The 19,417-nt window shown below is 38.0% G+C and overlaps 1 protein-coding gene across 1 annotated transcript in view; it reads left to right on the top strand.

The window, feature by feature from the left end:
• Fut9 (fucosyltransferase 9) overlaps nt 1-19,417 on the top strand; it is a 181,512-nt gene that overhangs the window by 139,381 nt on the left and 22,714 nt on the right. Inside the window, exon 3 of the mRNA XM_026786789.1 lies at nt 703-847. Within this exon, the coding sequence (XP_026642590.1) occupies nt 805-847 (43 nt within the window). The 5' untranslated portion in view covers nt 703-804. The remainder of the gene's footprint in view (nt 1-702; nt 848-19,417) is intronic.

Raw genomic sequence — 19,417 nt, 5'->3', positions numbered from 1 at the left:
AGCTAGTTCCAGGACAGGCTCCAAAGCCACAGAGAAACCCTGTCTCGAAAAATCAAAAATAAATAAATAAATAAATAAAGAAATAAATAAAATATATTGTCATTACTTACTCATTATTGTGTAAATAATAGTAATGTGATAAAGTTCTGTTGAGAGAAATAGTGGGTTTGGGTGAGAGAATATAAGTCATGTTGTAAGAGGCCACTTGATTTTTCCCATCTGTTCAGCCCCAAAATAATCACACAGAAACCATATTATTTGCACTACTGTTTGTCCAATAGCTTAAGCATATTTCTGCCTAATTCACCTATCTCCATTAATCTGTGTATCACCACGAGGCTGTGGCTTACCGGGTAAAGTTCCTTGTCTATCTCCAGTATGGCTCCATGGCTTCTCTCTGACTCTGCTTTCTTTCTCCCAGTATTCACTTTAGTTTTCCCCAACCAGCACTGCTCTACCCTATCACAGGCCCCAAATAGCTTTTTTCTTAACCAATGGTATTCACAGCACACAGGGGTATCCCACATCAAAGACAGACTATTCCTAAGCTATCTGACATCATAAAAAGACCAATTAATCACAGGAAGACTTCTGCTTCTTTTTGGTAAATTGAAAAAGAGCTTCTTTAATGGAGAAAGTTTAGATTTTTAAATTTTATAACAGCTGAGTAGAAAGAATAACACAAAAAAACTTTACATTTAGAGATTTGCCGTGGTCTGAATGCTTGCAGTTTCCCAACCCTGAATGTGAGAACTATAAGGAGTGGAGACTACAGAGTGGATTCATCATGAACACAGAGATCTCATGATTAAAATTGTCATGTCAATAAAAGAGGCCAAAGGGGATGGTAAGTCCTTTTCCCATAGAAGCATACCCCATACATCAGGAAACAAACTCTTCTTATATGTGGAGCTTGACATTTCTTTCTTAGTTTGGATTTTCTGGTTACCAAAAGTGTGAGAAATGGTTTTTGCTTGAATTTAGACCATGTAACCTAGACTATTTTGTAACTGCAGTCCAAATGGAATAAAAAATATGGATACATATACATGTAGAGTTTAAATATTAGAGATGTTTTCCAGGCTGTGAGCAAGAATAGTCAGAACAAAGTACCTATGAGAGTTAGAGAAGAGCTCAATTTCTTTCAGTATATTATGAGGTCACATTTTCTGTTTAATACAAATTGGTTTCTATAGTTTTTAAATCACTCCTCATAAGTTGGATATAATAAACTAACATTAAGTATCTTCAGAAAGTTCATACACACACACACACACACACACACACACACACACTCACTGCCTGTGATTAATGGGCATGAAGCAAGAACATATACCACTCCAAGAATTTGAACAAGTGGATTCTTACACCCTGTCTTAGGCTGCTCTAAATACAGTTTGCTCTTGAACATGTTAATTAGGCTTGAATTTCACATAGTATATTTTCAATTCTTCAGTATTCACTTTCATAGTATATAATTATTTAAATTCTGTATCTTTTTACTTGCCCTAAACGGCTTTCCCCATCTTGGTCATAAAAGTGATGATTCACTTGACAGTCTAAGAGATCACAAGATTCTCCAGGAGATTGATATTTGACTTTAAAGAATCCTAAATCAAATCAATGTTTGAACAAGATAACGTTATGGAAATATGTGTCTCTTTGGTTCCTAATGAGTTTCAATTCTCTGTAAGCATCTTTTGTTTTATCACAATATAGTCTCAGCCATCTCCATAGCTTCTCAAAGATTAATGATAAAGCAAGGTAGTGAAATATCACACTGTGATAGTTTGGCATAATTGGGTCATACAATATTTTATCCCTGGTTATAACAAGGGAGTCAAATAGATTTTGAAAGTGAAGTAAGAGAATTCAACTGACAGAATCTTATTTGGAGGGTAAACAATTCGCAATGCCAGTTGTAAAATATTGTCTTTATTTTTCAAAGTGTCTCCTTATATCCTCTACCCGTCAGATAAAAAACATGCCAGGAATTCTGTGTGAGGAAATGTTTTCTATCAACAGGCATTTGATAACAGACGGTAGTACCTGTTAAGAAGCCAAGAGTCCTCTTTCTGATTAAACGGAAAATTGCCTCCCAAATCTTTACTAAAAAGAAGTTTCAAGGGTATTTCCAGATTTTATTATTTGACATTATATTACACAGGTTTTCCTTCAGAAATGTCTTGTCTAAGAACCTCTAATGTAATTTTGTAGCTGTTGATTATATGCTTGTAACAATCTATAGGAAGTCTTAATATAAAAACATAAGATCTTCTGAGATCACCCAGAATAGGTTGGTGAATTATTGATTGTAATTGTATAGATAATTGTTTATTAAAAGCTTTGACAAAATTACTAATGATGTGACAAATATTAAGAATTCACTCAAGAGAAGTAATTTAAAAAACTTTTTTGTTGTTGGAGAGTGCAGAGCAGAAGGACAGTAGGATAATCTCCCGGGGCTACACAGCACTGCCATAGCTTGCAATGTCATGAAAGAAACCTGTAACATGGCTTATTTATATTTTAAGGTCATTTCCAATATACACAGTGGCATCAGAGCCAATAATAATTAAAAATTATATAAGACTGAATGGCCCATGTGGTATCATATTTTACTATCAGTGAATAACTTCCAAACTCAGAGATAACTGCTTCTGACTGAAACACCCAACCCTTCATTGACAACCAAAATGAATGAAGTCATTAGAAAAAGAGTTTTTCCCTATACTAGAAAAGAACTGGCAGTACACAGTGGAGAAAGAGAGCTGCAAGGGAGCATGAGAAAGTGTGCTAAAATCCCTATTAGAGAAACAGCCCTGATGATGCATAGAAGATCCCCTAAGAAACTGAAAACTGAGTTCAAAGTTCTGTGATTTTGGAAAGGACCTAGGAATAATTGTTGAAAAAAGCAAACCTGAATCCCTTTGCTTGTGGCAGATATCACCAGATTGATTCTCTGATTAGTTAAGGATGTTCAGGATCCAATCCCTTCACAATAATCATACCACATGGATATCTAACCAAGAGACTTCAGAAGTGTCATAATTAAGAACAGCTGGCCTTGACTGACTGTTCTTGAGAATTATGTCCAGCAACCAGCTCTCTGATACTAACATTTAATTTTCGTCTTTTGTATATAATATGTCATAGTATTTGAATGCAATCTATTAACATTGTCTTTTATACTTTAATTATACCTGGATCATTTACAACAAACACAATGTACGTGGTTGTCACACTATGTTACAATACAAAGAACATATGCAGATATGTTCATTACAGATGCAATGTTTTCCAAGAATTTCCTAATCCTGATTGTTTCAATGCACAATTTGTAATATGTGAATATCATTACTGATTTTTTACAAAGTCCACAAAAAATCTGTATATTTTGTGTTTTAACTATAATGTGTCACGTCTATTTGGTGGTCTGTGTACTTTTTGTAACTATATGGAAATGTTTCTCCTTAATTTTTGAAGGTTTTCTTCTATGATCCTGTTAAAGAGTTTTTCTATATCATAGACATGATATTCTTTCATTTTTCTATGTTGATAATTTAGATTTTATTGTTTCATGGAGTGCAAACGTTCGTACATATTCCTTTTATGTGTATGGTATTTGCTTTTCTTTTAGTTTATCACTTTCTCTCATTGACTAGTTCAATTTCTCTATTTTATTGTGAGATCTAATATTCTGTCATGATCATTCTATTCATAAAACTTTCCTCTGAATTTTCTTATTGGATCTTTTTTTTTAGTGTGTCTTCATTTTAGCTTGATTTTATTTGGCAATTCTGTTTATTAAAATGTATTATTTTTTCAATTCCATTCAGTCAGTTGTTTTTGTTTTTTTGCACTTAAATTTGGTATTCCTCCTTAAGTTCTTTCAGATACTTGTCTGTATGCTTTTTTGAATTCTTAGATTATAATTGTTCTTTTGAATTCTATGTTGTGAATAAGTTTAATCTATATAACTGTATTAGTTTACATAAGAATGGTCCCCATAAGCTCATGTGTTTGAATACTGTATTGTTGGTGGAACTATTTGGGAAGGATTAAACATGGCCTTATTGAAGGAGGTGTTCCACTTGGAATGGGCTTTAGTTTTAAAAGGCATCCCACAATTCCAGTGCACTCTCTCTGCTTTCTGTTTGCACTTGGAAATATAAGCTCACAGCCGTTCCTGTTGCCATGCCTTTGCTCTATCATAATAGACTCTAACCCAGTAGAAACATAAGCCAAATTAAATTCTTTCATTTAGAGGTTGCTGTGGGTCAAGTTATTTTTATCACAACAATAGAAGTGTAACTAATACAGTAATTCCATCAAAGAGCATTTCCACAAGACCAGTAGACCTTGGGGAAGGGACATATTGTCTTGGTCTTTCATAATGTTCATGGTTTTGTGACAGGACATAAGTATGTGAATTTATTTCACTGATTATACTTCTGATGTAAAATTTTAGCCTGATTCTGTTAAGTTGATGTTTGGTTCTGCTTTTTCTGCCATCTGAACTTTGTTGATTTTCTGTCAGGTCAGTCTTCCAGATGCCAAGTCTTGATTATTGATTAGAGACGGTAGGGTGATTCCAACTCACTGGTTACAAATGTGATGTGTGGTTCTTAAGTTTTGTGTGTGATTTCTTCAGTAAAATCCAAGATCTCTGATACAGTTTCCAGTTGGACTTGAGACTGAAGAGGCAGAAGGTAGCAAAGAATCAGGAAGAACCTCTGAAAAAATACTCAGTGTTGCTCTCAGATGTCCTGGGGTCAGGAAAGCAGCATATGTCCAGGGACATGGGTTCGATTAAGCAAGGGAGCACAAAAATTTCGATCCTAGCTGGGTCTGGGATAAGAGAGATAAATGAATACAGATTTAATTTATGACTGGAAAGATGCATGGATGGACAGCAGAAAGTAAGCGTTCACAAACATAGTACCTAGCTAGGCCTGGCCCTTGAGGGGGAAGATATGGGAGGAAGGAAAATAGTCAAATTCATCAAGAGAGCTTACAGATCCAGCTTTGACCTGAGTCTAGAGGGGTGGCCTGGATGGATAGCACAGGAAGGGTCCTGAATCATAGTAGTCAAGATTGACTGTAGATGCAGCACCTGCTCAGATCTGGGCCTGCAGATTCGAATTAGAGGGGCCTTAAGAAATGTTAAGGTATGTTCTGTTTGTTTGTTTGTTTGTTTGTTTTGTTTGTTTTTGGTTTTTCGAATCAGGGTTTCTCTGCAGCTTTGGAGCCTGTCCTGGAATTTGTTCTTGTAGACCAGGCTGGCCTTGAACTCACAAACATATGCCTGCCTCTGCCTCCTGAGTGCTAGAAATAAGAGCACATGCCACCACCTCCTGGCTTGGTATGTTCTTCATGCTTTAGCTTCTGTCAAGGCATTTCACTCTATCCTTAATTTTCTGTGCTTTGGAAGTAATGCAATGCATTTAGAGGCATTTTTTTTTTTACTTGGTGTTCTCTGGACTTAGATCACTGATTTTGTTTTTGTTGTTGTTGTTGTTGTTATTGTTGTTGTTTATTTAATAAATTCTTTTCTATTACTTGAATTTGTTTGTTATTAAATTGCTTGTGTTGTCATATTTATTAATTTATATCGTATTCCAATTAATGATATGTTGCTCCTGAAGCTGTTCCCTAGTCCTTGAAATTCTGTTATTCTTTTCTTTACTTTTTGTTCTTTGTGTTTCAATTTAGGAAATTTTTCTCTATGTGTACATGTGTATATATGTTGGTTATTTGAGAAGTTTCTGCCTCCTGGTCCTCAAATTTTTTGTCTTCTTGGCTCAGCCTCTGAAGTACTGTAACAGCGGATATGTGTCATGACACTAACTCCTCAATTTCAGAAATTAGTTTTTCTTTTTGATATAGGATCTCATATTTCTCAGAATGGCTGTGAACTTCTTTTGTATCTGTGATGATTAATCTTGTCTATTTGATGGGATTTAGAATCACCATGGTAACGAGACTCTGAAAATGGATACTTCTAGATTAGGTTCATGGTGATGAGAAAACCCAGCAAAAATGTGAATAGCACAATTCTGGGGACTAATCCTACAACTACATATGAATGGAGAAAGTGCATTGAACACTGGCATTCATCTCTGCTATTTTCTGACTGTGTACGCAGGGTGTCCCTTGCCTCAAGCTCCTAATACCCTGGATCTTCACCATTGGAAACTACGTATTAGTACTGTAAACAAACGTAAATCCTTTCTTTAAAAAATTGCCTATCTATCTATCTAGATATATAGATAACTATATCTATATTGTATTAGTGTGTTTTCCTCCATGTTTATACTCATATTCCCAGTGACTGCAAAGGTGGAAAGGGGGATTAAATCCCCTGAAATTTACATCTGGAGTTAGAAGTGGCTGTGAGACACCACGTTGGTGCTGGGAAGTGAGCCAATGTCCCCTACAATGGCAATAAGTGCTCTTACTGCTGATCCATCTCTCCAGGGTCAACTATTCCTTTTGAAGTTGCTTTGGACAGATATTTTGTTTCAGCAACAAGAAATGTCACTACTACAGCAGCTAAAGTTGGCCTCCAATTCCTTATACATACAGGTCTGCTTTCCACTGCTGTACTTATGGGTATGGCCTGAAGGTCAGGTTCTAATTTGAGACTATCCTAGCATTTGCCAACTTAAAAAATTAATAATAATAATAATAACTAGCAACTTGATGTCCTGTCAACTTGATTTTGAGATACATCACTGTAAAGCATAGCCTTTCCCTCTCGTTTATCCCCAAGATCTTGTTAATGTCACAATAAAAATCACAGTATAACTTTCAAAGTTCCACTCCTGAAATTTTCAAACACTTTAAAAGTTCGATCTCTTTAAAGAGACTGATGGCACTTTCAAGATTTGAGGTCTCTCTGAAAATGGAAAAATAAGTCACATACTTATTATTCCAACAAGAATGAATCAGGACGCAGATAAGACATAATCAAAGCAAAACAAACTGAAGCAATGTAAATTAAACTCTGCAAGAAAATGTCTGGTATCTTGGATGCATGATATTTTGGGCTTCGAGGTACGCAGCACTATTCTCTGGTTTTGTTATCTGCAACACACATAGCCTGCTTCTATCCCCAGTTCTTCCCCAGTTTCTGCTCCCATCCTTGGTAATCACCCCGCAGTCCTGGCATCTTCAGTATACCCAGTTTTCACTGCAATTAAGGCTGCACTTTCACCAGTGGCCTCTTCTAGCCTCTCGTGGCACCAGGCCTCAGCTTCTACCCATAACCTGTTCAGCCATATAGCTTTTGCGCCATTAAAACTACTTCCACCTGTGAGACTCTTATGCATAATCAAGATTGGCTAACAGATTAATACAAAGCAGCCTCAGCCTCAATCTGAACTGCAGCTTCTGGGTGATGCTGACCCTGAGGAAAAACTTCCCAGAAGACTTTTGTCTTTCCCAAATACAGATCCAAAACATTTTGATGGGACTTTAAATTTGCAAAGAACTTCCACGATTCTTCCAATACCTACATGATACTGGCATGAAATGTAGGATGAAACTAAAGGAGAGGCCTTAGAGGGATCATGCCTACTTACTTGTTTCCCATGGCCTAGTCAACCTGTGTTGTTATATCCAGGATCACCTGCTCAGGGATGGAACCACCCACCCTGAAATAGGCCCTCCCACATGAACCAAAAATTAAGAAAATGAGGACAGGCACAACTTATTTTTTTTCAGTCTAAGGTCTATTTATTGTATAAAGCACCAGAAAACATTTGGTTAAATTTTTAGTATATGCCCTCCAAGTATTATCATATAGGCTTGGTAACATTGCTGTTGTCAAATGAATTAACTTGCAAGGCATCATCATAGTAGGCACTAGAATATGAGGAAGTGCCTCGGTAAAGGTTTTGGGTATTAGACAAGTTCCAGTCTCTTATAAGCATTTTAACATTAACATGGGCTGCCTCCCATACCTGTGAGTTTTGACAGTGAATTGGATAACAATGGCTAGTGCCTATCCCTATATAGTTCAGGGACTGAAAGCACGGGGGCAGGCAAAGTGAAAGACTCGTCCATGTGTAGATAACAATTTGTGTGATGCGTGAAGGAGTGAGCAGGTTAGTGCCTGCAATTCATTGTGGCATTAAGAAAGGAACTAGGAACCAGCAGGAAGAGTGGAGGACACAATGTTCTAGAAATCATTGAAGAATCATATACACACAGAGCCAACAAGAGTTTGTGTGAACTGGATATTTGTGAGGGATAAAGAGTAGAATCTCCTATCTAGTCTGAAAGGGTGAGATTATCACACAGAAAGATGGAGGGATGAAAGAGAGAAGAGATTGAGTACGTTTTCTTTCATCTCTAAGCAAAGTCACTAATTAACCAATTTTTAAATTCTTTTTCTTTCTTTTTTTGTTTTTTGGATGGGAAGGTTTTTTTCTTTCTTTCTTTCTTGATTGTTTGTTTTGAGTTTTTCAAGACAGAGTTTCTCTTTGTAGCCTTGGCCATCCTGGAGCTCACTTTATAGACCAGGCTGGCCTCAAATTCACAGATTCACCTGCCTCTGTCTCCTGAGTGCTGGGATTATAGGCATGTGGTACCACTACTCAGTTTGACTATTTTTTAATAGGTTGCATTCTTTTTAATTTCAGAAGGAAATTGAGCTATATCTGTGGAAAAGATAAATGGAAAGGCCAAACAGGTGTCTTGATACCTGAGACTAGCTAGCATGCATGAATGATTTGATCTGGAGATATAAACATTCTTACTGTGCTTATGTTAATTTAATGAAAGAAATTGTAAAGGCTAGGTACTAATTAGGGAATACTTGTACCTTGAGATCTTTTCTCTCTTTTTGGTTTTTAGAGACAGGGTTTCACTGTAGCTTTTGGAGCCTGTCCTGGAACTAGCTCTTGTAGACCCGGTTGGCCTCGAACTCACAGAGATCCACCTGCCTCTGCCTCCTGAGTGCTGGAATTAAAAGTGTGTGCCACCACTGCCTGGCCTTGAGATCTTAAGTATTGGCAGGAGTGACTAGTTCAGTAAAATGCCAGTAAGAAAACATGGTTTCTTGAAGGAAAGTTTATGCTGGAGATGAGAAGTAAATATACCAAATGTTTTATATAAATAAAGTAAATAAAAGTGATTATAGAAAATAATCACTTGATTAAGCAAAGTAGAGAAGAGTTTTTATGACATAGCAAAAATAAATTCAAGGTTACAATGAATTTAATACAATTAGGAAGAAAAAAGTGAAGAATGTGAAAAGGCAGAATAGTTCTGATTTGACAGCTACTTTCAGTATAGAAATGAATCAGCAAACAGGACAGACATATCTGATTAATGTAAATGGTAGATCTCTGTATTTTCATGATAATAGGGAAATTTTTTTAAAACAAAATTGAGTGATGTTCACAGTGAGATCAATGAAAAGTGAGGGAAACTGGGCAGTGGTGGCACACGCTTTTAATCCCAGCATTCAGGAGGCAGAGGCAGGCAGATTACTATGAGTTCGAGGCCAGCCTGATCTACAAGAGCTAGCTCCAGGACAGGCTGCAAAGCTACAGAGAAACTCTGTCTCTAAAAACCAAAAAAAAAAAAAAAAAAAAAAAAAAAAAAAAAAAAAAAAAAAAAGTGAAAGTGAGGAGTGAGGGAAATCACTCTTTATTTATTTAAAGAATTGGTCTTCACAAAAATAAAGTCTACTTAGTAATACATGCAAAAAGGCAGAATACCTACCATGCTGCTGTGTTGACTTCTCTGTGTATATTTTTCATCTAGCCTTGTGGCAGTTTCCTTTGAACTGAAACATTCGCATGTGGACAGAGTAGGAGATTCATCCATCTTGGGAAGTAAATGAAATTTATAAGGCTCTGGGAGGTTGTTGAAATTTACAAGATGTGGGAAGCGCCATTCAAGATCAAAAAAGCAGCAAACAATAGCTGTAGAGAGACCATCTAAACAAACTATCCGCAGCTGGCCCAGGAAGTTTGACAGATACAACTTGTGTGAGTCATCACCCATGTAGGAGTCACGCAGCTGCCTTTGAGTCACTCACGCTCTTATAAGTAATCACACATCATTCACCAAGATACCTGTGGGTGGAATTGTCTTTGGTCTCTCATCAGTACCCTATCTAGAGTGAGTTCATGCCTCCCTAGGAAAAGCTACATGGGACAGTTAGTACCCAAGCTCCAATCTAAAGAACCAAAGATTAATGGGAAGTTGTAGTTGCATGTCCCCTACATGAGTAGTGAGAACTGCAACTGAGGATGTCTGAATGCAGAGCCTCTTGTGAAGGCAATCCTAAAATGTAAAGATGCTGTCGTAGGTGCATGTTCCTGCAATAGGTACTAAGATAAGACCCTGGCTAAGGTATCCACAATTGGAGTATCTTTGAGGGGAATTACAGAGTGGGCCATGTAATTCTCTATGTAGTGGTGGTAGAGAGGTTTATATTTGTGGAGAATGAGATGGGTATCATAGCTGATGGCTTGAAAGTACATATTTCTGGTCCTGAAAGTTGCATGTATAGAACAAGATCAAAAGCAGGCTGTAGAATCAATTGCATTTTTTTAATTAAGGACAATACAAGAAATTTAGGTTCAGCCATCTTCCAAGAAAGAAAATGCCCAATGTGGGGGAAAAAAAATCAAGAAAAGAAATCAAGATTCGATCCACTGTGTTAACTTCTGGTTCAGCAGGACAAATGAACAAAAGAATGGAATGAAAGTGTTGGTGTAGTTTCTAAAGTTTAGCCGGATTTAAGCAAAAGACAGTGTAAAATAAGATTCAAGCAAAGGCCTTTCATGGGACCCCAAATCTTAGAATCCTTGCAGCAGAAAACCCATGTAGCAGAGAGATAAACTAATAGAAGTGATAGAAGATATCCCTGAGGGGCGACCTCTACTACAGAGAAAGCAAGAATCCACAAATGAGAGTAAATGTGGTGATGTCAAGGTCTTTAATAATGACTCAGTATAGGAAACCATGGCAACAATGGAATACTGCACATTTTATCTGATTGGGTTGGAAAGATGTTTAACCAGGCAATAAAAGAGCCTCTCACAGAATGGCTCCAGGTACTCCAGGTCATGGGGCCAAGGGGTTTGTTAAACTTGAAAAACTGGATAAGAAAACTTCTCATCTCTCTTTGAAATAAAGGTTGAAAAACTTGAAGGACTATGAAAGAAATTATTTCTAATGAACTGACAAGAAATTAGGGATACTAGCTCATCACTGACTGAGGATGGCCCTTGTGAATACTCTTATCTGAAAGACAATAGTGGAGAGCCAGGCATTTTTTTAGGGAAATGGTCATAAGAGAGATTCCTGGGACTGTTTTCATAGAAGAACTTGAAATAAAGTTGGATAAGCAGGGCCCATGGGACTTAAATAAGGTTTTTTTTTTGGGGGGGGGGTTCAAGACAGGGTTTCTCTTTAGCTTTTACATAAAGTTTTGATGGCTTGCTGAACCTCATGGTGGGATACCATCTATGAGAGGTTAGGGAGAAGCTACAAAATTTTGAACAGCATGTAAATTATCTTCCTGAATTGCTGAAGTAATCAAGGAGGAACAAGAAAAAGGCAAAACATATAAGTTGTCTGTACAAGTCATTCAAAGGCAAATGTAATAAAATTTGTTAATCTGGAGTTCTTAGGAAAAATTTTAATGAAAACTCAAATATTGAGCTGATGCTTTCAGAAGGTTATGTGTGATAAAGCTGTTCAAATTTAAAAAAATAACTTTGTCCTAGGTATGGTCAGCTACCCTCCAGACTTTGTTTTGAACATACCTTATAACCCCCTACACAAACTCAGAGAGAGAGAGAGAGAGAGAGAGAGAGAGAGAGAGAGAGAGATCATGTGTGGAGATTATTCACACAGCCTGAAGCCTATCAGTTGACAGGTGTAGCCAGTGGAAAACCAAGTGCCACATGTTGATTAGGAGTTGTCCGAACTGGAGAGTAGTCTCCAGTAAAAGCATGGAAGGCTTGATCACAACACTATTCTCCTTGGGACCTGAGTTCTTGCAAGCTGTGCCAAGACCATCAGGGATGAAAAGATGCACGGTGGTGCTGAGGAACATCAGCATTAAAAATGAGGAGGCAGAATGGAAAATAATTCTGGTCAAACGGTGGTGGCGCACGCCTTTAATCCCAGCACTCGGGAGGCAGAGGCAGGAGGATCTCTATGAGTTCGAGGCCAGCCTGGTCTACAAGAGCTAGTTCCAGGACAGGCTCCAAAGCCACAGAGAAACCCTGTCTCGAAAAACAAACAAAACAAAACAAAAAACAAACAAAAACAAAAAACAAAAAAAAAGGAAAGAAAGAAAATAACTCTGGATAATTAAATGACAGTTGGATTGACACCTCCTACCAATGTTATATATATGTCAGCATAGTTCTTTTAATAACATACTTGACTGAGAATCAGATCCTTTCCCACTATGTTGGTTCTTGCTAACGTGTCTTTTAGAGGTTCTTCTTAGCTGTGAGAATAATTTCCACTTTACAGTGTACAGTAGGGTGCCTTTGTGAAAGGTATGTAATGTAAAGCCTTGAGTGTTTTGCAGATCTCTGAAAGCTTAAGGGAAAGCTTCCTATGAGAGTGGCAAATGCAACTCCCAGGAGCCATTAGGTTGTTGATTGAAAATTCCAGTATCAGGATTGCAGTACTTTCCTAATGCTTTATGGCCAGTGTCACTCCCGGCACCTCAGAAACCATATAAATAATGCCTGTATGCTGCTTGCATTCCAGAGCTAGATGGCAATACTCACTTGGCTACGGGACATGAGAAAATCAAGAAGGGAATATACTGGAGGGTAGATCTGTCTTTTGTGTTTTTTTCTTGTACTGATTTGCGGTATACAGTCTGCAGGAGAAGAGTTGCCACTGACAGCACTGCTAGTTTATAGATTCAAAATGTTGTAGTACCAACATACCAGATGTGGATGAAAGTGCCCCTTATAGATTCAGGCATTCGAACACGTTTTTCCAGTTTGCAATACTGTTATGATTGTTTTGTCTCTTTAAGAGACAAGCCACACCCGCTCCCTTCCTGCCTGCAGCCTCAGACCCCAACTTTCTCCCTTCCTGTCCTTTCTCTCTCTCTCTCTCCCTCTCCCTCCCCCCTCTCTCTCTCTCCCTCCCTCCCTCCCTCCCTCCCTCCCCCCCTCTCTTTCTCTCTCTCTCCTTTCCCCCTTTTTCCTTCCCCTCCATAACCCACCTAATAAACGTCTAACTTTACTTTACGTGGTGTGCCTATCTGTTTCTCTCACCCACCTGCCACAGTCACTTGCAGATCTGCCGCATGGTCTCCTGTGCTGTCCCTGCTTGGGACTGGCCACTTTTAGGACCCCGGCAGCTTGCAGCAAACCCATCTGCATGATGTGCCTATCTGTCTGCCCCTTGCCCACCTGCTTCCTACATGACTAGCCACCAGGGACGCCCAGGGGAACAGCCACCCTGGTTTGTGGACCTGCTGCTGGTCTCGACCCCACAGCAAGCTGCTGGGACCCGCAGCAAATCCATAACAAATACAGTTTGGAGAGGCTTATGAGGCCAGCCTTGTTAGAAGTATGGCACTGGGGTTGTGCTTTAAGAGTCCATAGCCTGACATCGTAGTTCCAGTTTGTGTGTTCTCATTCACGCTTGCAGTGGAAGATGTGTTCTCTCGGTTTTCCAATGGTTCAGCTTTCAGTCATTCCTCTTCCTGTAAGCAATTCCTGAAAGCCCATTGGTTCCCCGTGCTAGACTTCTTGTATGGGATTGTTTCTTGGATTTGTCGCTGGTTTCTAATCTCATATATATATAATATATATATATCAATAGAGAAACAAATGAGCCTCACAGTCATAGCTGAGGCATTTGTATAATGTCCCAATTGTATCTGCTATAGACTCACCAAATAATAACTAATGTGGTTTGGAAACTATGAAGTGAATATAGAAATTTCAATGTATTTTTATCTCTATATGCGTGTATGGTATATATGTTTGTGTGTATGAGTGTGTGAAGGCCAGAGGATAATACTTCTTCAGTCTTCCTCTTATTTTTTGAAGCAGGGTCTCTCACTTCACACGGTGCTCATTAATATGGTGCTCATTAATTAAGTATCATTGCTTGACTATCAGCATATTCCAGGCACCCGCCTGCCTTTCCCTCATCATCACTGGAACTATAAGCATGTACTACTATGCTTGGTTTTTATATATCCATTCGGGATCTGAACTCAGGTTCTCATGACTTATATGTTTAGCTTCAAGCTTAGTTCTTTGATGATTTCAGTTGTTAATCCATCCTCAGTAAAATAGAGTAGCATAATCTCATTATTCTGGAAGATGGTTACTTGAGTATTCGGTGAAATACTGCTAATGATGTGTATATAGACACATGATTATATTATTAGGTGTAGGTATATTATACGAACATGTGCAGTTACCAGTGAGTGTCAGCTCCGTTACAAGCTAAATGGAACTAAATCATAGGTCCTTTTCAGTAGTTGTGGAGAGAGCCATTTTATTGTTGATTCTGCTATATTTCTGCATTTTGCTTGAGACTTTTTTCATTCAAAATCAGAACTAGGAGTTATTCTTTCATTACATCTACTTATCACAGCTATGCACAATCATTTTAAACTCACAATATATTCTGTGTTTGGAGTGTTTAAGTGAAGACCTTTTCTAAAGTGTCTAGATACTATGAATCAGACTTTTCCCTTTCCTATTCACATCTCTTCTGAAACATAATGTATTCTCTACTATTTCTCTTTTGGTTTTAAAAATTGTTTTTAATTTTATCTCATATAGGGAAATTCAAATAAAAATTTTATTGTACCAAAAATGGAAAATAATATCATAGGCTAACAATGAGTGAAAGATCATTTTCCTGACAACAAAATACATTGAAAACAAGTTTTAATCTTTTATCATAGGCCTGTGAAAGGCTATTTACTTCTGCATACAATCATAAAACAAATACTCTTGACTTAATGAGATAAAACCAATCCGGAAAACAAATAGGACTCATTTGCAGTTCAAACTCGGTTCAATATTGAAAAAATGCTTACATCCAGATAAGGTTTGGAGTGTCTAATGAAATCACAAAGTGTTTCAGAGGGGAAAATGTATATCTACAGCATAACAAACTCACTTTTTGCACTTGAAGTTTCTCTTATTCATCAGTCAGTGAAGTGAAATCATGCAGGATAATCGAGTTTGCGCCCACATCTCACAGGATTAATAAGTTCCAAGGGAATTGAAATAGCTTACAATGTGTATTTCAGATTAAAGATACTATGATCCCTGAGAGTTGAATGTTTTTACTTGATAAGTGTAGGATGGAGTGAGTTTTCCTTTGTATTTTATAAATAAAGTTTCCCTGAAGATCAGAGAGTTAAACAGCCCCACTGGTCAGCCTTCCAGACAAGGCAATGGTCACACACATCTTTATTCTCAGCAGTTACACTAGTTTGCTGTAGAATCTGGGCAGTGGTGGTGCACGCCTTTAATCTCAGCCCTAGAGAGGAATATAAGGCTGAAGGAGACAGCTCTCTCACAGTCTCATCCTGAAATTCCTGGAGGCATGATCACGATTTCGGACTGAGGTAGAGGTAAGAGCCTGGCTTTTTTGGTTTTCTGACCTTTAGTTGTGCCCCAATATCTGTCTCTGGGTTTTTATTAATCACGCTACAGTAGAAACTCAGTTTTGAATGTCTGAATTTTAAGGGATGGTCTATGCAATATTTAATGTTAAGAGCAGTTACTTGTACTAACCACAAAACTGAAAAATAAAATCCACCTTAACATATCAAGATCGGCGCTGCACAAATCAAACCCTCTTTTTGCTGTTGTTGAAAGAATTGTTTGTACAGATGTCAAACCTTTTAAACTATACCCAAAATTTTCACACACAGGTCCATTTTTTAAGTATATATAGCAATATTGTTATCATTTGGAATTGTTACTTTATATATTCATGATAATGGTTTCTGACAATATTTTTATGAATTATCAAAATTCAATAAAATTATAATAGTTGCAAAAGACACATTTTTGCTGCATGAAAAGAGTTTTTTTAGTTGTCTATTCACATAATACATTTGAAACACTGGAGAATAGGGTGATTGTACTGCATCAGATGAAAATATAAAGAAAATATTTTGTATATCTATATTTAAAATGAGATTAAGTAACTTTTCTGTTTGCAGAGTGTGGATTAAATGTGGTCTATTTCTATGGGTATTTTCTTTCTTTAAATCCTACTGCTTTGGCTTCAGTTGGGGGTGACAGTGGATAGAGTCATATAGGGGAGCAGGGAAAGGGGTGGTAGCTACATCTAGAATATGTTATTAAGCTGGCGTTCAAGTCTGTAGCCCTTTCTAAGAGGCCTTAAGAAACTGTGGGTCAAAAATAAATGCTGTCTGTTTGCAGATGCACTTAGACAAGGCTAAGCAAGCAGATATTAACTGGCCAACACGTTTTCTTTCCCTGTGAATGAATACTTGGGAGGATTCCAAGACTAGCCTATATTCATCAGCCTGATTAGATTAAGAGAGGAAATAACTGGCATTCTACCCAAAGAATTCACCCCGGAGTCCATAGCTGGAGCCTGGCGACTTACTAAGTCAGGAGTTAGGGTTGGAGGTGGGGTTCATAGCATGGTGTAAAGGGACACTAGAGTCGAACACCCGTCTTTCCCATAAACTCTTGGCACATAAGCATAGCTGATGGTGTTCACTAAGGCAAGGTAGTACCATGTTCAGAAGATATCATTTTTGCCATACCCCTCTTGCTCTGACTCTTGTATTCTTTTCACCCTCCCCTTCCACATGTATTCTGAGCCTCATTGAAGGGGTGAAATACTTGTTCCATTTATGGCAAGGTACTATTTTTATTTATTTATTTATTTATTTTGGTTTTTCAAGACAGGGTTTCCCTGTAGCTTTGAAGCCTGTCCTGGAATCCTGGAACTAGCTCTTGTAGACAGGCTGGCCTTGAACTCACAAATTATGCCTGCCTCTGTCTCCCGAGTGCTAGGATTAAAGGCACGTATTACCACCTTCTGGCAACAAAGCACTTTCTTATGGCTGTGCTTTTCCAGATCTTTGCCCTGGCTACTGGCCTCTGCAGTAAGGACTTTCCCCAAGAAAGCTTCGCACAGCACTTCTTTGTGGACAAAAACACAAATGTGTAGAAGGCAGTTTCAAACATGACCATTCATCAAGAACAGTAGCAGTAGATCCCCACCAATAGCCTATGACCTCCCCAGCTAAGGACTCTTCATCAGATTTACAGAACCAAGTTCGAATTCTAATAGAGTTGGCTTCACATTCAGCCAGAACATTTGCATCTGTTTTATGCCTTCCAAAATGCCTGCTGGTTATTGTGTATGATTCTCAAAAACCATTTCTGGTGACTTTTTGCTCTTTTTCTGACATTCAATTCACGATTAATTAGCTACTCAAACCTTCTTTTTCTTGAGGTTAAAGCTTTACTAGTGTGCTTCTACAGAACTCACCAATGATGAGAGATAAGTAGGAAAACCGTCCCATTGTTTCATAAAAAGAAATAATCATTGAATGCTTAAGGCTGAGCACAAACCCAAAACAAACAGGATGTTCATCCAAATGAAAGAATAAAGTTCACTATCCAATGAGAGGTATGCTACCCTAGCAAGTTTGAGCCACCTGAGAAGCAGGCCTCAACTGAGGGATTTCCCAGATCAGATTAGATTGTGGGCATATTTGCACAGGGTGGGACATCCTGTTTGTTGATGTAGGAGGGTTCAGCCCCTGGGGCAGGTCACCATTCACTAGTCAGATGCTACTGAGCTGTCTAAGGAAATTAGCTAAGCAAAAACCTATGAGACAGGAAACAGTATTCCTCCACGATTCTGCTTCAAGTTTCTGCCTACATCCTGTTATGACTTCCCTCGGTTGATAGATGACAACCTGCAAACTAAAATTAATACATTCTTCCCAGCTGGGCAGTGGTGGCACACGCCTTTAATCCCAGCACTTGGGTGGCAGAGGCAGGTGGATCTCTGTGAGTTCAAGGCCACCCTGGTCTACAAGAGCTAGTTCCAGGACAGCTTCTAAAACAAACAAACAAACAAAAAAAAACAAAAACAAAAACAACCGAAACTACAATGAAACCCTGTCTCAAAAAAAAAAAAAATAATAATAATCTTCTCCCTCTTTTTCATCACAGCAAGAAAGTGCAGCTAGAACTCAGCTACCTCACCCTTCTTTGGGATTTTTGTTTTCTAAGACAGGGTCTCACCAATTAACTCTTTTTTATCTCAAGCTCTCTGTAGTTGAAATTTCCTCAAGCTTCCAACCTTCCAGTTTTAGCCTACCTAGCATACTGATATTATAGGCATGTACCACATACCCGGACTCTTCCACCATTTTTTTTTCATTATTTTTCAAGTTATTTTGGTTCTTAATCTCAACTTCCTTCCTTTTCATGAAACCTCCTTTCAGGTGTAGAAAATCTAAATCAATTCCATAGTCTTTATGCCACCAGGGCGATGCTATTAATGTTGCAGAAAAGGTTTTACCTCAAGATTGTAAAAATTCCTTTCTTCAGACCTAATGCATGGTGCCCCTACTATAAAAAAGGTGGGTTCAGAAACTGGCCATTGCTACAGCCTTACAAAATCCATCTCTGGCTGTGGTCTCAGATAGCTGATAAGCTTTTAGTGTCCCATGAAGATTTTTTATTTTATTTTTATTTTTTTCCTGGATTCTGGTTTCTAGAATAAAGTTTGCTTCTGGTTTATTAGAAAAAAGAAAAGGGTTCTTTTTCTCTGCCTTTTTAATAAATAAAAAGAGAGGTAAAATAAGGTCTCAGCACTCAGCAAAGTTTTATCAAAAGTGAAATACACAGGGGTGGGGGGAGGGACGGGGAGACACAACAAACAAACAGGTAGATGGGAGACTCAGAAATGGTTTCTAAAAGTCTGCCTGGACAGTTGACCTTTTGTACATTTGACATAGGGATGAATTCCCGTTCTCACTCAGAACATGATAGAAAGCTAAAGAAAGAACACAATCCTCATTTTAGACTAGAAGAATCCTAAGTATAAATAGATGTGAAATTTCCTTGTACTGTTGAAATATTGTTTTAATTGAAAGAGTCTCTTTTAAGGAACTTATGTTAAAATGAATAGCTGGACTTAGAGAAGGACTCCCAGAAAGTGTTGATTTTGACTTTGAGTTGTCAAAGGGGGGTTAGAAAAAGCATTGTTTATTGCCACCAATATACACAAATAAATGTATGTTTCTTTTTCTTCAGTTTCTCTGTTGCTTCTTAGATGTTATGAAGGAGATTCAAAGTCTTGTCTTAGATACCCTCTATCATGCTATTTAGTTAACAAAGGTCTCTCTCTCTCTCTCTCTCTCTCTCTCTCTCTC

The sequence above is a fragment of the Microtus ochrogaster genome, linkage group LG5 (assembly GCF_000317375.1).
Source record: "Microtus ochrogaster isolate Prairie Vole_2 linkage group LG5, MicOch1.0, whole genome shotgun sequence".
In the NCBI taxonomy this organism is placed as follows: Eukaryota; Metazoa; Chordata; class Mammalia; order Rodentia; family Cricetidae; genus Microtus; species Microtus ochrogaster.
The sequence above is the reverse complement of the archived record's forward strand: the minus strand, read 5'-3'. Positions and strand labels throughout refer to the sequence as shown.